The following is a 16,838-nucleotide window of genomic DNA, read 5'->3' as shown; positions in this document are numbered from 1 at the left end:
TTAATAGTTTTTTTTTCATTGAGTTGTTGCACTGTTTATATGATACTGTCAGATGAAAAGAGAAATTTATCCATTACCTCACACATACGTTTCCGCAACGAATTAGTGATTGCATAATCATCATCGTGTTAGTTTTTTTATCATCATCGAAGTGGATGTGAAACAACATAAGCAGATAGGCATCCGTTGAACATAATGAACATACACCATGAACCTGTTCTGGACTGGTACATCTTATTTTAAAATATTTTTGATTTTTTGTTTGATTTCCATTGTGATTGAACATGATTGTAATCATTATCTTTGTTTGTAAGGTGCATACGACGTTTTGCATTGTTGTGGCATTAGTTTAAAATTCTTTCATATTTAACACAGAAAAGATGGAAAAAATAATAATCATATTTTAGATTGAAATAATCGAAATTAAATGCAAAATCTCACATTTTGACAATTTTGACAATCGTCTGTTTCCTTCTGTTAAATGCCTTTACATTATCCAAGTTTATCAAAAGTCATATCCGTGCATGGTATGTGCTAACAACACAAATGATTCCCTTTTACAGCAGCCACATGGCTGTAAACAAGAATCACTTCCTGCAAACGCCACTGTGGATTGTATTGCCAGCTAATGTGGCAGGAATTTGTCAACGGAATTTAAATATTTTTCGTATCGATTTAAAGCAACCGATAGGCAAATTATCATCCTCAATGTCAGCGAGTCTGCCTCGCGATGGGCAATAAAGCGACTCTCCCTCCATTAGACAGTTCCATCAGCTTCAATAAACAAACCCAGCAAAACGAGCCAAGCCGTCCCAGGCATTTTGAATAGTGGCTTTTAGTTTGGCCGCTGGCGGTGCGTGGGGCTAGAAGAACGTGCTTGTACGGTTATGAGTGTGCGTGTTTTGTGTTTAGTGTCTGTTTATGAAGTGCGTTAGCGCGGTACGATCGATCGATCAAGGGTCGCGGTGTCTTTTCGCTGATCCATGATCACATCTGGTGACGCGTATGCCACCACAGCCGCCACAGGAAGGAAGGAGATCGCAATAGCACTCTCACGTCGCCCAAGAGCTGTTGCGGATCGAAAGACTTGGCCGTCGGTGTAGCGACGAACCTGCTCGGATCGACGGTGCGGGAATTTGACGTTGTTGAAAAGTGCCGACTGGCACGGCGTACGATCGAGGGTTGGGGCAGCTTACGTGCGCGCTCTTACGGCGCGTGCACGGTGGACGTTAACCGGACGGAACCACTCGGAGGCCCACAGTCGCACGTCGTGAGTGCCATCGGTAGCATCTCGCGCGAGGAGAAACGCAGCTCATCTCGGACAGTGTAGAGTTTTAAGTTGTTGTGTTTGTATACTCGTACGTGATAATAGTGCGTCGTTCGTGGCTGGTGTAAAGGGTTATGTACATTCATTCACTCGGTGACACGATCAGTGAGTCTCATTATGCGCGATAAGCTGCTACTAGTGATCGGTGCGTGCTGCGCGCTTGCCTATCTTCAGGTGGCCAGGACGCAGCAGAGTGATTATGAAATCGATTACGATGAGGAGGGCTTTTGGATTGGCCACGGGCTAGGCAACCGCAAAGAAGGTGCGTGTTGTCCATTTCCGCATGGTGTGTCGATACTGCGCGCATCATGATATAACACCCAGATGGACGCGAAAACAAATACCATGTGCTAGTGTTCTGTGACCGTTTATCAAGCTAATTTGAACTCAAATTTGATTTCTCTGTACTTTCATGTTTGCATATGTTGGGAAAATACACTTCCGCCCGGATGCAGGTGACGAAATCCTGAAGGTGCTGCACAAATCGGTCGGTCCATTCGTGGAGCCGCAAAACGTTACCGTCGTAGAGAAGTTTACTGCAGCGGATGGTGAAAGTATTACGTTCACACAATTCAACTCCTCTAAGGTAAACGCGCGTATTACAACACGTAATGGTGGTGATAAAAAAAGGGAAATTAATGGCCTTCTCGCGATGCTGCGATGCCGGAGATGCCCTAGTGCTCCGTTAGCTGGGCTGAGTGCGCTAAAGTCGGCATCAGGCCAACGGTACGGTAGTGGTGTTTGTTTGTGCTAGGCCGCAAGAGACGGAGCTATTTCATTGTGGCATTCCACGAATGTTTGCACTCTTCCACAGGTTGTGGACAGATTTGCTCACGCAAGACCCGTGCTACTGGGTTATGATCCTCGTCGGCGGTTACTGGTGTGGATGGACGTTGACGCGTACAAACCTCAGCCACTTTGGGCGAGTAGTTGGTCGGTGCTGGGAACGTGCCCGGTGTTCGGTTTTGTTGCCAAACAGATCTCCTCCTTCTGCTGAAGCATGTCATGTAATCACTCCGCGACGCTCCCAAAAATAGTTTTACGTGTGACGACAACCGTACCACCATACCGGGTATACGTCCACTAAGGTGTGGCTAGATGGTACAAGGGAAGTGCGGTGCGTCATTTCTAATTCAAACACAGCGCGATAGACAAGCGAAAGTGAAACCCAAACCACAAAAACGGCTTTAGCATAGAGTCCATCTTGGAAGCCGCTACTACAACGCTTTCGCGTCGTTGTGCTACGTTGTTGCCGCTATGGTGCCAGCTCTATCGGTCTATCGAATGGATCAAGAGGTTGTTGTAACGGTTGCACATTGACCTTAGCCTCGGGGTCACCATTAGAAAGAGCGTAGGGAGCTGGAGTAGAAACGGAACGAGACAGCCGTAATGTCGGGCATCAAGGCGATCGAGTTGTTTGGATCATGCATTTAATTGGACCATTTGAGCGGGTGGTTCTGTTGTGCGAAGTGTCCCACAGTCGCAGCATACCGAACTAATTAGAGCAAAATTTACGCGCGGGCGAACAGAATGCAGTTATGAATGTGAACATTGGGGCAAAAGGTTTCAATCGGGAATTGTTTGTTTTTTTTAGGCTCGTTTGAACATGAGGCTCAATTGAACTGAGAAGGCCAATAGTTTAAATTCATAAACACGTTCACTTGAAACAGTAAAATATATATTTCTTTTGAATTGTGCTGAAAATGAAATCTTTAATTATTTGCATTTTTCTTCTCTTTCTCTCTTACAGGTACTCACATACTTTCACGAGGTGGTATTGGACTTCAATCCGAAAAACTTCTACATCCGGCTGAAACTGTTTAATATAACCAGCCTTCGACTGCAGCGAACAGTGTATGGGTTTCGATCGAACGCAATCAAACCGGATGTAAGCTAGAAATGCTCCTATTAAGCCATTTTGCGCAGCGACCCATTAGAAATTAGTGTCTGCTTTCTTTAATAAGTTATCTGTAGGTACTGTATTAATTAAGCTAGTGAATAAGGAATAAAACCAAAAATCTCTTACATCACTCACTATGCATTGGTGGTAGTTGCGTAAATTTACTTAAATCAAAAGAAAAAGAAAAAATAAGCATCAGCTGCATGATGTCATAATGATGTATACCATCCTGAAAGGCTTGACACCTTTTAGCTCTCAATGCTATTACGTTGTTGTATAAATATGGCCAAGGTTGGGTAAAGCGTAAGTCGATGCACAGTACTGATAATTAAATAGAAATAACAAAAAAAAAGTAAAATAATAGTCATATATAATACAGGAATATCATTTTTTGCCTTTAGCGTTTAGATTATTTGATATTAAGTCGGTTTCTATTTCAATGAAAATGATTTTGTTTAGCTATGTGTATCTTAGATGGTGGATATTAGATATCACATCACTTAGATGGTGGAGAAAACATATCACATTAAAAGCCCTAAACTTGATGCTTAGCTTAGAAAAAAACACCAGACAAATGTTTCTGTAAAACAAGTGACCTGTTTATATTTTCACTACTATCGAAAGTGTCACCAAAACTCAATTATCATATATTATTTCGCACTTTTTGCCATCTCAAAAGTCCTGTCTTCCGTTTTCGATCCCCAAGTTTGCAATCCATACACTTTGTTTGGTTTGCTCGTTAGAGTCAAGTGAAATTGACTGTTATGAGATGATGTTTATGTTGTATTTTCTATAGAAGTTTCACTTATTCCTTCGCTCCTGTGATAGGGATGATGGCCGACGTACGATGCCAATAAGTTGAGATACAACGAAGGACACATAATGTTGTTGCCTGAAAGTAATCAATTGTCGGCGGTGAAAAGGTAATGCCAATATGGTGGCATTCCATCAGCTGGCACGCCACGGTATCTGTTTTGCATAAAATTTGTTTAGCTTTTTTTCATTAAATCCTACGACATTGACACCGACGCGCCGACGGGCATTGACTGCTGCTCTTGCTACTGCTGAGACGCCGTGGGCACTAGCGAAGCGGAAGAGATTACAAATTTAAATGGATTTTTACATTAGGCGGAAAAACGTCAACCACTCTAACAGTCACCATGTACCACGCACCGTACCGTACATTGGTAACTAGTTTCCCTGTTTCCCCCTAGCTTTCCTATGCATGTCTTGCTTTCGTGAGGGAAAATCCCTTTAGAGCAGACTGTCCATGTCGCGGGGAGTCCTAAAACACGATGATAGGGGCTTCCACCAAAAGGGAATTCAGTGCAGGGATTTCATCTTCGTCAAATGGTGAGTAAAATATGCATTCGAATAGCAATCGGGTAAACAGAAAGGCGTGATAAGTGCTGTGAAAATAGCAGTTGAAAAATAAATCATCCCTTGCTGGAGTGTTTGCATTGGACAAACACCAGATAACCACGTGCATCCTTTTCCAGGAGCTTATAGATGCAGGGTAGTATGATTTTATCGATTTTATATGTAATATAATTACAAGACAAAAGGAAAGAAATAGGGCTTTTAAAGATTATGTTAAATGTGTAGTACTAAGAACTCTTAAATATGTACAGTAGTATAAATAATACAGTTCAAATACCTCAAATTAATGTATCATAGATTCCTTCACAAATGTCAGTAGCAGAAGCGTCAGTTACCTTTGCTAAAATCAACAGTCATTGAGAATACGGAATTAATTTGGCCGCCTCTTTATCACTCGCCACATAGGTAATTCAAATATAGCTTGATGTTTTTGGATCATGGACATTGGGATAACTTAATTTCATACCTACACTCATGTAAGGGTAAACAATCAAAACTTCTATTGCTTGCTCTGTTGCTGAAGATGTTTTTTTTCTCCATCGCTTGTCATTATTCACCCTTCGTCAACAGCAAACGCCATGGATTTATTTTGTCGGGGTATAGCTGGTTGATATGTATTGTTGATTCAAAGAATTGATACCAATCAATCTGCGAGACACTTCTATTAGGTTAGTGAAAATGATGGAAAGGAATCTTTTCACCATTCTCTCGATACACTTTTTCAAAGGATACACACTTGAAGAGGAAATGATATTTTCATAGTAACAGTAAGGACTGGGAGTGGAATGTGGATTCATTTTCTTTCAAGTGGAGGATGATTGGATGTATTTAACGTCGATAGTATTTAGTTTGAGTGATAGCAAATGCATGTTCTACGTTTTTGTGGCGCCGGTTTGATGGGTTGATGATGATGTTGCGATGATAAAAGATAACTTGATAAAATGTAGAGAAGTTTTTAATTTAATAAAACAACTATAATGTTGTAAAAATAAATCAGTAAACAAACAAAGCACTTACAATTATGATATTTTTTGTGTGGAATATAAATTTTAAAATTGTAAGTTTTAAATTGTAACATATTAAGTGATACGGCCACGATGGCCATTCTTACGAGAAAAAAAGGAAAATTTATAATATTAGTGTAAATAATTAAATTTATTAACATATTTCATTCAAGCTAAATCATCTGTACTAAACGCAATTAACTCATAATTTTGATAGAAAAATATATAAAAAGAATTAAATGCCATATATTAGCAATAATATTTATGGGTTTAAACATGGTTCGCTATTCACGCTAAATTATTAAAATCGTTTACGATTAAGTGGTATTCGTCTTAGGTTACTATCATTAGTATCGCTGTTACCAGTTACAATGCATATATTTTTTATCTATTATCTACGCTCTCCAACCTTTTTAGGATCGTGGACCACTTGGCTTTGAAAATGCATTTGCCACGGCTCACATTCATCTAGGGCAGGTATGTCAAAGTGGCGGTCCGCATAGATAATGTATGCGGCCCGCGAGAATATTTTGAGAAGCGCTGAAAGCACTGCAAATCAAAAATCTGTTATTACTATTTGTCGAAGTGTATTCAATTTTCCAGAGAAGAACAATCATTGTGTAGCTATATTTTTCAAATTTAACATTAATGTTCCCATAAAATCTAACAAACTTATTCTACACGTACGTACAGAACAACAGAGACCCTTAAGAAACATTAAATCGAATCCAAACTCATTCGTTTTATGTTTCGATTAAATTCTGAATATTAGCAAAATTTTGTGTAGACTCGATTGCAAATTGTATATGGAAAAACAGATTTGCGTCTGTCTAGATTGACTTGCGAAATAGGAATGAAAATAACAAAATACACACACTTGGAAACTTTGCAACAACTAGTGATGGATTGTCAAACCAACAGTTTCGCTCGTTGCCGTCCGAAGCCTATAGAGCCGTCTAGAGTCATTCGGAACCGTTGGAGTCATCGGTTATCGCACGGAGCGGCTAGTCTGCAGTCAGAAATGGTTCCGGTTGGTCCTACCGATCTTAATACCTCTGACTGCCGAGTAAAGGCTTCAGTCGGCTCCGAATTGCTCGGATCTGCACGGCTGCCACCATAAAAAATCAGTTAATATCCAATATGTACGACTTATCGAAAGCGTTTGTAGCCAAGTTGAATTTATTTGCATCTCACATTCTACAAGACAAATTGTACTTTGCAACCTCCCCAAAAATCAAAACCAAAATGAAATGATTATGCTTAAGATAAAAGGATTTACATTAAGGATTAAAATAAACGAAATGCCGAAGTCCTGCAATACATAGCTAATTAATAGGTTAGCTCACACAGTCCATTCCTTAATTCGCGAATCATTTCGCTTCAAGTGTAAAAAAATTGCCTGTAAAAATTGTGTAAAAAAAATCTTTTTGGGTTCACACACCACGAATCTGTGTCGGATAAAAATATCGTAATTTAACAAAAAAAATCATAAACAATGGGTTCTTGTTATAAGAAATGAATATACCACCAGAACATTTGAGACTTGTAAATTAGCGAAAACTAATGTTTAAACACGATTTTTTACAATTTTGTTCTTTTTAGAAACTATCTAAAAATTGCAGGCAAATATTTGTGTTATTCATCCAGCGATCGATAGCTCGGATTGCTTATAAAAAAAAATCTCAACATGCAGCTAGCTTTCCCCTACCTCAGTAAAAAAGTGGGGTTGAGCGATATTTTCTAACAGAACTGCCGTGTGAGAACGCGACAAATGAAAAATATCCTATTTTAATAATAAGGATAAAAGAGATTGCATGTGACTTTAAAAGTATATTAAACATTTTTTTAATTAAAAAGAGCACAATGAAATATAACATCGAAAATTTTTAAATAAGAAACGATTCTAGATTTGAGGCGAGGAGTACAAAAAGTCAATTTGTTTAACAATAATGATTGGAAACAGCATTTTGTATAAATATTGAGGTATATTTTTTATTCTCAACTTCGCGGGCCGCAATCACTGAAAATCTGTACTTGCGGCCCTCTGATGAAATGAGTTTGACACAACTGGTATAAATAATCCGATCAAATAAAGAAAACCTGTACTGTGGTTTTGAATTTATTTGATAAGGATGCGTATAATTTGTCGATGATAGGCTCGTTATTTGTCGGTTTATTATATTTTAGTAATATGTCTCACACAAGCTAAGGTGTATCATTATGAGTCAAAACAAATGGTTTGGATTTATTGTATATCTTCCCTAAACCCTAAATAAGGTTTGCCTCTCTGGAGTACTGCTTATCTATTTTGTGTCCACAGTTTACCCCATACTTTCCTATAGTGCGCGTGGTTCCAAAACATAAAACAAGAAAGAAACGCGCACAGGTAAAAGAGAACCTGTTGAGCATAGAATGGACAGGAGCAAGAAATAATAACGCTCTGCTAAGAAAACGAAGCCCATCATTTCACCGGTACTAACCCCATAGTGCATACAGTCGTCGTATACGCATCAACATAGCAGCAGGCGTACAGCGCAGACTTTGCTGTTTTGTTGCGTTTGTGGTCGCGTATAAAGAGTTTTAAAAACACTTTTCTTTGTGTGTATTGTTTTTAAATATTAAAAATACTAGCGAATAATCTTCAAAATCAAAATTGTGTTGGCTGTGAGCTGAAATTGCGGTGTGAAGATCAATTATTCTCGTGATCGCTACGATCGGAAGAAGTGTTGGTTGGTGTTAGAGAAGCGGTTGAACATTGCACCAATACTGATTCATACTTGTGAATTTGACGGTGTGCGTAAGGGTTTTACGGTGTAAGAGAGTTGTTTGTTTACATTTTCTGGAGCATATTTATCAACGAAAAACGGCTGAAAACCATTTCTTGACTCGATCATTGCGCGATCTATGATTGTCTCGCTATACTAGTAATTACTAAGTAATTTGTTTTTCTTCCATCGATCGGCGGAAAAATACGTCGTGTAAAGCATTTTGAATGAAATACGAAATCAGTTATCATAGTGATTCCGAGACGATGGGAAGTCGAGCGCAGTCTGTTATATGCGACAAAGTCCTGGCTGGGCTTCCCCAGTTGTTGGATGATTTGCAAAAGCTTTCAGAAGATCAAGATACGGCCGATATTGTATTTGTGCTAGGAACGGGCGAAGAACGGGTCTATGCACATCGTATCATTCTCATGGCACGGTAATGATTTGGCACGTGGAATTTACAATGCTGTGTACTAACTGGTGATTATTTTATTCTGCAGGTGTAAATCGTTTCAGAATACAAAACGAGGTGAGATATGTCGTATACCAGGGTGCACTGTGTCCACCTCTGCTCCCGGTACACCAACGCCTATTAGGTTGCCTCATATCGAACCGGACATTTTTCGTCAGTTTATCCTCTATGTTTACACCGCAAAGGTAAGGAAATTGATGTTTAATATCTTTGTTTTGATCACAGTTGCTCATCGTTTTCCATGATCATTAGATAATGTTGCAGGATTCTAAAGTATTTGAAATGATGACGTTAGCCCAGGATATGGGGGTAGAGGAGCTAAAGATCGCATGTGAGGATCACGTCAGTAAAACCATGTCCGTTGCAAATGCGTGCACATTTTTAACGGCTGTAATGGAAATCAAGGAAAAGGCTTGTGGTAAGTTATGATACTATTTTAACTTTTATAGAATGTACTGGTTGCCGTTACGTTACATCTGTTTGTTTGTGTATGTTTTTAATCATATTTATTCAATCAATTTTTAATAACATTTATCAATAATACTATTCATAGTGGCAGTGTGTGATTAAGAATTAATTTATGATAATTATGAAATTTCGAAAAGTTGCAGTAAGCAAGTAGCTCCATAACAAGTTTATGAATTATACAACTACAATAATGCATACATTTTGAAATAACATAGTTTATATATTGACAAAAATTGTCCTTGATTAGAGGAATGACAAAACTTGCGGCTAAAAGTGACAAATTCTATGAAAATACCCGTAGATTGAAAATGACGTAAAGAGACAAATCAATAAACCAAACATAAATATGTGTGAAAGTTGTTGGAAATATGTGAAGGGATAAAGCTACCATAATTGTAGCTAAGAGCCGCATGCGCATGAAATCCTATTTTTCGATTACTATATCTGGGACTTACTGGCGCATAATAGTTGATTCACACGGCGTATGGGGAGCTCGGTTCTTACGAGTTTTGAGCTTCAAACGGACATCATGTGATACTTTCCACTCTTTCATTCCTTATTGTTATGGGTATTTATTGTTGATTTTTTGTTCTGCTAGATGTTGTATCCTTGAGCGTAGGTGAATGCAAAACTCTTATAAAATATACATTAGCAGTTTCCAGATGCATCACTTTCAAAAAATGGAAGAAAATTATTGAAAGGAGGAATTTATTAATTTAGAACAATTTTTTGTCATCAATCTGTCGTTTGGATACGTCTTGACGCTTGAATCTTTCGTTTTGATATCGACAATTTGTATTAGTTTCTTTTAATATAATTGTTAATTAACATCGTTATTTTTTTATCGTTATAACTACATTCTGTTCCCGAGTTACGTGGTTTGTGCATTCCCGAGGAATCCGCGTAAGTCGAATTTCGCGATTTTCGCCCAAAATTTATCAGAAAAATGCAAATTATACTGCATTGGACAATTCTTAAAGCAAATTTCTCTGGTTTGACATTTGATCTGTCAAATTAAAAAATCTGCGGATCTCCGAATGTGCGTAATACGAGAACCGCCTAACTCGCGAAAGGCTGTTCATCTGAAAGTAAGCAAATTTAACAGCCTGGAAACAATTTTTTTTTTATAATATGCTACTCGAACTTGGAAGCTGTTTTAATCGGGAATGTACGTGTATATGCACCGGTCGTGTGTATACATGAATATACGTGCACCGGTCTCGTAGTACAGTCGTCAACTCGTACGACTTAACAACATGCCCGTCATGGGTTCAATCCCCAAACAGACCGCGCCGCCATACGTAGGACTTGACTATCTTGCTATGGGGGGAATCAATTAGTCACTGAAAGCCAAGCCCACAAGTGGGTACAGGCAGGCCTTGACCGACATTGGTTGTTGAGCCAAAGAAGAAGAGTACGTGTATATATGTGCGTTTTTTATTGGCGTTTTCTTCGAATTGTTTTTTTCAGTGAATGTTAAAATGTTTTTCTTTCGTTTGAATAAAATAAAATAAAATAATCTTAGTAACGAAAACTGCTCGAATGTGGAATCTGTTCGACAGGTCAGTTGAACAGTTTAAAAAATGACAGATCGGTACAGGCTGCGTGTCTGTCATGTTTCATGCAATATGGCGTGTTTGGGACAGCAACAAACGTCAAAATGATGACAGTGGGCTGACCTTACGCTTTGCCCATTTACACCTTGGCGTCCAAGAAAAGGCAAACAAAGTTGTATATTTTCTAAACGCTGTAAAATAGCTAAAAATGTCATTCAAAGGCTCCAAAGTGCAAAAGGTGATGGTTCAACCCATCAACCTTATTTTCCGATACCTACAGAATCGATCTCGAGTGCAAGTGTGGCTGTACGAAAACACGCATCTGCGAATAGAAGGACACATTGGTAAGCGCGAAAGCCGGGATGGCGGTCTAGCACATAACCTTGCTTGGGTTTGTGTCAACACAGCGCAATGGAAAATAATCGCCACTCTTCAATGCTTTATTTTCAGTTGGTTTCGACGAGTATATGAATCTGGTGCTAGACGAGGCGGAAGAGTTTAATATTAAAAAACAAACCCGACGCCAGCTTGGGCGTATCATGCTGAAAGGAGACAATATAACACTCATCCAGAACGTGCAGAATTAGCCGGTGTTGCGTACAATTGAGTTGTGTTTCGCAGTACCTTAAATTACATTAAATTTAAGAAATTAGATGCGCGAAGATGGTCTGCTGATACTAAGTGTTTCGGATAAGCAACCCCAGCAGCCAACCGGGTGAAAGACTAATAAAGTGTTTGTAGATGTGAGTTTGCATCTACGAAATTAAACCCTTTCCGTGTGTGTGTGTGTTAATGTGATTGGTAAAGAAAGGCTAAAATGCTCGAGTTTTAATAATCCCACTTGTCCTCGGCATGCGGTTTAAAACTTTTGTTTTCAGGTGCCAAATGTGCCGCATCGTTCCTAGATAAATGCATCACATACATAGCTGAGAATGCATCGGAGTGCGTCAAAACGAATGCATTTCTGAACCTGACTAAAGAAGGATTGATTCAAGTAATCTCGTATGACAATGTAAGTAAGAGGATGGCCACCCTGGTGAAAGTCTCAGTACTAATATCTGGTCTTTATTTTTCAGCTGGGACTAGAGGAGGAAGACGTTTGGCGTTGTGTGCTGGCCTGGGCGAAGAATCAAGCCGGAGTGACCCAGCCCACTGCTCACTGGACGGAGGAAGAAAGACAACGCGTGTGCCAATATTTGGCACCGGTAATTTCACACGTACGGTTGTTCCTAATCGACAGTCAGGTATTTGCTGAAGAGGTGGAACCTACCGGTGCCGTGCCGATAGAGCTATCGCTTGAAAGATATCGTAGAGCTGCCCTGCACTCCAACAAGTTGCCCACAGCAGCTGCCTCTGCAGTGCCTGTGCCGACCGGACCGTTAACCGAAAATGATAAACGATTGCAGCCACGTTTAATGCTGAATCTGTTCCATGGGTCCGCTATATTAAAAAACGATAAAATCCATTTCCAAGGTACCCTGAACGGTTGGTTCGGGGCAGCAAAGCAAACGTGGCGTATGGTGTACCGTGCCTCGACAAACGGATTCGCCGCATCCGCATTCCATCGTCATTGCGATGGAGTAGCACCACTGTTTATAATTGCTTTGGTAGGTTTACAGGTCTTTTATCGCTTATGGTCCATCTACTACAATGATAAGGTTTGAATATTTAATTGTGCAGAGTTCTAATGGAGCCATCAGTGGGGGATTTACGGACATTGCGTTTGCCAAAACGAACCGGAAGGGAGGATATTTACATTCAGAAAAAGCGTTCCTGTTCGCGCTGAACTACAACAACGAACCACCGACAAAGTTCGATATAGTGAAGAAACCGTACGCTATTTGCTATCATCCAGAGTAAGTTACTTTGTGCAGACGTGCGGGTACGAACCAGCCGTACTGGTATTATAAATGTCTACATTTTCATTTTCAGCTGTGGACCTATATTCGGGGCTGGAGCCGATTTATTAATCTCGAATAATTGTAACGTAAATATGGAGTCGTATTCAAATTTTCCTCACTCGTATGACGGTCCGAATTCGTATGCATTTGGACATTTATTTGGTGATTATAACTTTACTATAATTGATTATGAAGTATTTACGCTAGCACCGGCAACTGTTCCGGCAGGAAACAAACTGAAACACGAACGATATCCTTGAAAGATATAGAGGAAGATGAAGACAGAAACAGGCAGAGAGAAACAGTGAGAGCGTGTATAACATCAGTTACGCTACATTTACTTATTTTTACTTTACACTTACGTTCTTGCTGTATGTTGTATGTTGTAACACACATCATAGATAGCTAATCTGACTATCGATCATGACACTTACATCCTTTTAAGTTCTTGTGTAATTGTTTTAGAAAATAGTTCTAATCAAATTTTCCCTTTAGAGAATTTGATTTAATCATAAAATCTTTGTGTTGTGTTAAGAATTATGTTGTTTAAGCATGTATTTTCTGTGCAATAATTTAAATTGGAGAACGGAATATTGCTCAATACATGTTATAAAGATAAAGCCTTCATGCATTCATTAAACACCAGCACATTGATCATACATTTAAATTTGAGTAGCAATCTTTTCTATTTGAGTTGTATCGTTCGCTAGTATTTTTACTCTGACTATACAATTGACAATTGATATTCATATAAGATATATAAGAAAGCACTGGATAAGTTAAAATATTATAGCGATTCCGAACAGTTCTGTTAGAGTGACATGGGTTAGAAAGAATTTAGACCCTTTTTTAAACGAGGATTTCATTTTCGTCAGAAACATTAACTCAAGCTTGTAAGAACACAAATAAATGGTAATTTGAATGATAGATGTGTTTTTCTATAATCTAAAATATGAAATAAATAAATAAAAATATAAATAAATAAATGATGGATAATTGCTGTGGCGCGTTGTATCATGTATGATTTTAATAGCTTTACATTACACTATCAACTATGAAAGATGATAAGTTCTAAGCTCGTAGTTCAACATTTGTGCAGTTGCTTGGGAATAATGTTTATCGCTACAAAATCGCACGTAATGTGTTTTACTAATGTGTTACTAATGTGTTATGTATTTTGGATAGTTAATGGTACTTAATAAGGGAGGTTCTATTAACATGGCTTATTCAATATAAGAAATATAATTCATAATTTTGGAATGAGGAATGCTAAGTTTCACCGTAATTGATTTGCTTTTGGAATTTTGAATCTTCTTATAAATACTGTGCTTGTTTCATCTACATAATTATGCCTCAAAATCTATTAAGCAAAATGATTTGTAAGGTTGAGAGATTAAATACTTAGCTTCGATTGCTATAATGCGTATAAAAATGTTTTTAAAAGAATGATTTGAATTATCTCAATCACAATGTTCAATGTTAATCTATAATACGTAATGTTGTATAAATAAGACTGTCTAATGCTGCACTCAGACGTCCGAGAGCGAAGTTCTTGTGTAAAGAGTCTCTACGTAGCCAGGACTGCAAAACCGGTATGATCGAGTAGTTTGTAAAGCAAAGGTATAGAATTTTTATATAAATTAATTGGCACACTCAGTTGTTTAATTATTTTTGAGTTAAAATTAAAATTTAATAAAAAAATTTAAATTTCATCTTAGCATGAAATCCTAAATATGCAATGTTTATCTCAATTTCGCCTTATGCAGCAGAGCCCACGACACGCTCTAACCTGCCGTTTAGTTTGTGTAGTTCATTTATCCGACTGATTGTTTAAATGCCGCTAAAAAGCAGCATTCATATGTAGAAGGTAGTATGCGATCATCTGCGATAATTTCTTAATTTTTTTTTAAGAGATAAGAATATGACCAAATTGCCAGAGCAAATCAAATACGGTGAAACCGATTATGAAGCGAATGTCCTATATGTAGACGATATGGGTTGGAAAATTGTCAACGTCGTATGAAAGAAAGTAAATTTGTATATTTAATTAACTAATAAATAAAGGAAAACATCTCTAAACCTAACAGTTTTGAAGATCAATCATACACGATTCAGACGCAGAAAATTTATACGATGCAGTAGAGACAGTTTTATTGCTACTTTGAATTTAAAAATATTTTTGAAACTACTTTCGTCTACTTCTAGTTGTTGTGTTTTAGAGACTCATTTAGACATTATTTTTGTAAATTGATGAAAAGATTAACTCAAAAATTTTACCTCTATGCAAGCTATTGGGAAAATAAATCATTTAATGGGTTTGTCATGAATTTACTCAGGTATTAAAATGTTAGCTGGATGTAGGATTTTGCACAAATGCGTCATTATTTCCCTAAACTTTTATCTACTCTGGTAAATCATGTTTCAAATGGGGTTAAACATGGATGGCGTAACATCCTACACGGTAATGCTGGCCTATACGGGCAGCTTTTAGACTTATTCTGTACCACACCCTTATCAGACCTTACTGCGGGGGGATGGGACATTCTAGACATGAACCCATGTCGTGCATGTTATTTGATCGTACTGAAAGTTTTCGACTGTACGACACGACCGCCCTATGCAGTTATTGTGGTGTATGCAGTTATTGTAACAAAATAATGAACAATAGGATTCTGACAATTAGGTCATCAATGGCAATGAAGGTAGTAAATGTTCACCATCACTTCAATGTTGGTACTTCTAAAAGATAGAATAACTTAAAAAAATATGAATGACGTAAATACCTTCTTCAAAATTATTCTGATACTTCATTTTCTTAATTCGGACTGTAGAGCGCTTGGCCAAGCTTATGTAAAACGCATCTGACTACCCTACGTAGTCGGTTGAGCTCTTACAACTGATATTAACGGATTTTAGAACCCTCTCTTTCTCTCTCTTGGTGGCCTGCTCACGATAGAGCACGTCGATGTGATATGGCCCGGTCAACAATTATTCTCCAGGATGCTCGGTCCATGCAGACACCCGATCTTCGTCAGGTCTCGCTTCACCTGGTCCAGCCATCGAGTTTGCTGTGCTCCCCTGCACCTTATGCCAAACTGGGGATCGCTGTCGAACACCTTCTTGGTGGGGCATGAGTCCGGCATCCTCATGACATGCCCCAGCCATCGTATCCTGCCAGCCTTCGCCACCGTCAGGATGCTCGGTTCGTCGTACAGATCAGCAAGTTCGTGGTTTATCCTTCTCCTCCACGCTCCATGCTCAAACACACCGCCAAGGATGGTTCGGAGGATGCGCCGCTCAAACACGCCCAGAGCGTTTGCATCCTCCGCTCGGATGGTCAAGGATTCGTGTCCGTAGAGGACCACCGGGCGAATCAATCTATCTCACATTTCGTGCGGGCTTGAAGTCTTCTTGGTTCTCGCCCCGCGCCTCGAATGACACGTTCCAGGGCGATGTTGAAGAACAGACAGGAGAGTCCGTCACCTTGCCTCAGACCCCTGTGAGATTCGAACGATTTCGACGTCAAGTTCGATACTCTCACGTTGCACTGCACCCCGTTCATGGTTAGAAGCGGAACCCATACCCATACCCGTTTAGAACCATACTGGTGAATATTGTCAAGCTACGTGGTCATTTTGCTAAGGAATGGAGACTGTCCGACTTTACGAGGACCTCACACATTTCATGCCTTTTCTTATATTAATGCTTGTTTTTTCGAGATTATTTCAAGATATTGGCCTGCATTTTTGGCAGAAACATAGCTGAAGAGTGTCTTTAACGATACGTGAACAGTTTTCCGGTAAGTGGTCTAAAGAGCTGTGCAGTATGCTGCAAATTCAGAATATATTTCAAAATATGAGGTGTTTAAAAAAAATCCGATTATTGACTTGTATGCGTTCTAATAGAATAATTGTTTCAACGATATATTTGCTCGTACAATTGTTTATTCTTAAAAAAAAAAATAACATGGATCATTCGAGCAAAGGATGCCAACGCTCTGGGCGTGTTTAAGCGACGCATCCTGTGGTCCATCTTTGGCGGTTTGTTCGAGCAAGTAGTGTGGAA

The 16,838-nt window shown here is 38.9% G+C and overlaps 3 protein-coding genes across 4 annotated transcripts; all 3 read left to right on the top strand.

The window, feature by feature from the left end:
* Positions 1–917: 917 nt before the first annotated feature.
* LOC120904310 lies at positions 918–3,364 on the top strand. The gene is made up of 3 exons (XM_040314221.1): positions 918–1,589; positions 1,783–1,913; positions 3,078–3,364. Exons 1-3 carry the CDS (start codon positions 1,445–1,447, stop codon positions 3,222–3,224), a joined length of 423 nt encoding a protein of 140 aa, XP_040170155.1. The 5' UTR covers positions 918–1,444; the 3' UTR covers positions 3,225–3,364.
* Positions 3,365–8,119: 4,755 nt separating this feature from the next.
* LOC120903807 lies at positions 8,120–14,748 on the top strand. 2 transcript variants are annotated; one of them, XM_040313422.1, is made up of 8 exons: positions 8,120–8,424; positions 8,596–8,812; positions 8,877–9,033; positions 9,101–9,266; positions 11,751–11,884; positions 11,949–12,479; positions 12,553–12,728; positions 12,805–14,748. In XM_040313422.1, the coding sequence occupies exons 2-8, from the start codon at positions 8,604–8,606 to the stop codon at positions 13,031–13,033; spliced, it is 1,602 nt and encodes a 533-aa protein (XP_040169356.1). In that variant the 5' UTR covers positions 8,120–8,424; positions 8,596–8,603; the 3' UTR covers positions 13,034–14,748. The 2 variants fall into 2 exon arrangements, with proteins under 2 accessions (XP_040169356.1, XP_040169355.1); XM_040313421.1 differs by having other exon boundaries at positions 8,120–8,812.
* On the top strand, positions 10,985–11,640 carry LOC120903808 (probable small nuclear ribonucleoprotein E). The gene is made up of 2 exons (XM_040313423.1): positions 10,985–11,216; positions 11,323–11,640. Exons 1-2 carry the CDS (start codon positions 11,081–11,083, stop codon positions 11,457–11,459), a joined length of 273 nt encoding a protein of 90 aa, XP_040169357.1. The 5' UTR covers positions 10,985–11,080; the 3' UTR covers positions 11,460–11,640.
* Positions 14,749–16,838: the final 2,090 nt, after the last annotated feature.

The sequence above is a fragment of the Anopheles arabiensis genome, chromosome 3 (assembly GCF_016920715.1).
Source record: "Anopheles arabiensis isolate DONGOLA chromosome 3, AaraD3, whole genome shotgun sequence".
Lineage (NCBI taxonomy): Eukaryota > Metazoa > Arthropoda > Insecta > Diptera > Culicidae > Anopheles > Anopheles arabiensis.
Note: the sequence above shows the minus strand (reverse complement) of the source record. Positions and strands in the feature narration are given on the sequence as shown.

Bases quoted from the DNA above. Each gene is read 5' to 3' on its own strand.
- LOC120903808 (XM_040313423.1), top strand. From the start codon at position 11,081: ATGTCATTCAAAGGCTCCAAAGTGCAAAAGGTGATGGTTCAACCCATC. The intron at 11,217-11,322 runs GTAAGCGCGAAA...CTTTATTTTCAG, and splicing joins GCGAATAGAAGGACACATTG to TTGGTTTCGACGAGTATATG.
- LOC120903807 (XM_040313422.1), top strand. From the start codon at position 8,604: ATGAAATACGAAATCAGTTATCATAGTGATTCCGAGACGATGGGAAGT. The intron at 8,813-8,876 runs GTAATGATTTGG...TTTATTCTGCAG, and splicing joins CGTATCATTCTCATGGCACG to GTGTAAATCGTTTCAGAATA. The intron at 11,885-11,948 runs GTAAGTAAGAGG...TTTATTTTTCAG, and splicing joins AAGTAATCTCGTATGACAAT to CTGGGACTAGAGGAGGAAGA.
- LOC120904310 (XM_040314221.1), top strand. From the start codon at position 1,445: ATGCGCGATAAGCTGCTACTAGTGATCGGTGCGTGCTGCGCGCTTGCC. The intron at 1,590-1,782 runs GTGCGTGTTGTC...GCCCGGATGCAG, and splicing joins GCTAGGCAACCGCAAAGAAG to GTGACGAAATCCTGAAGGTG. The intron at 1,914-3,077 runs GTAAACGCGCGT...TCTCTCTTACAG, and splicing joins CACAATTCAACTCCTCTAAG to GTACTCACATACTTTCACGA.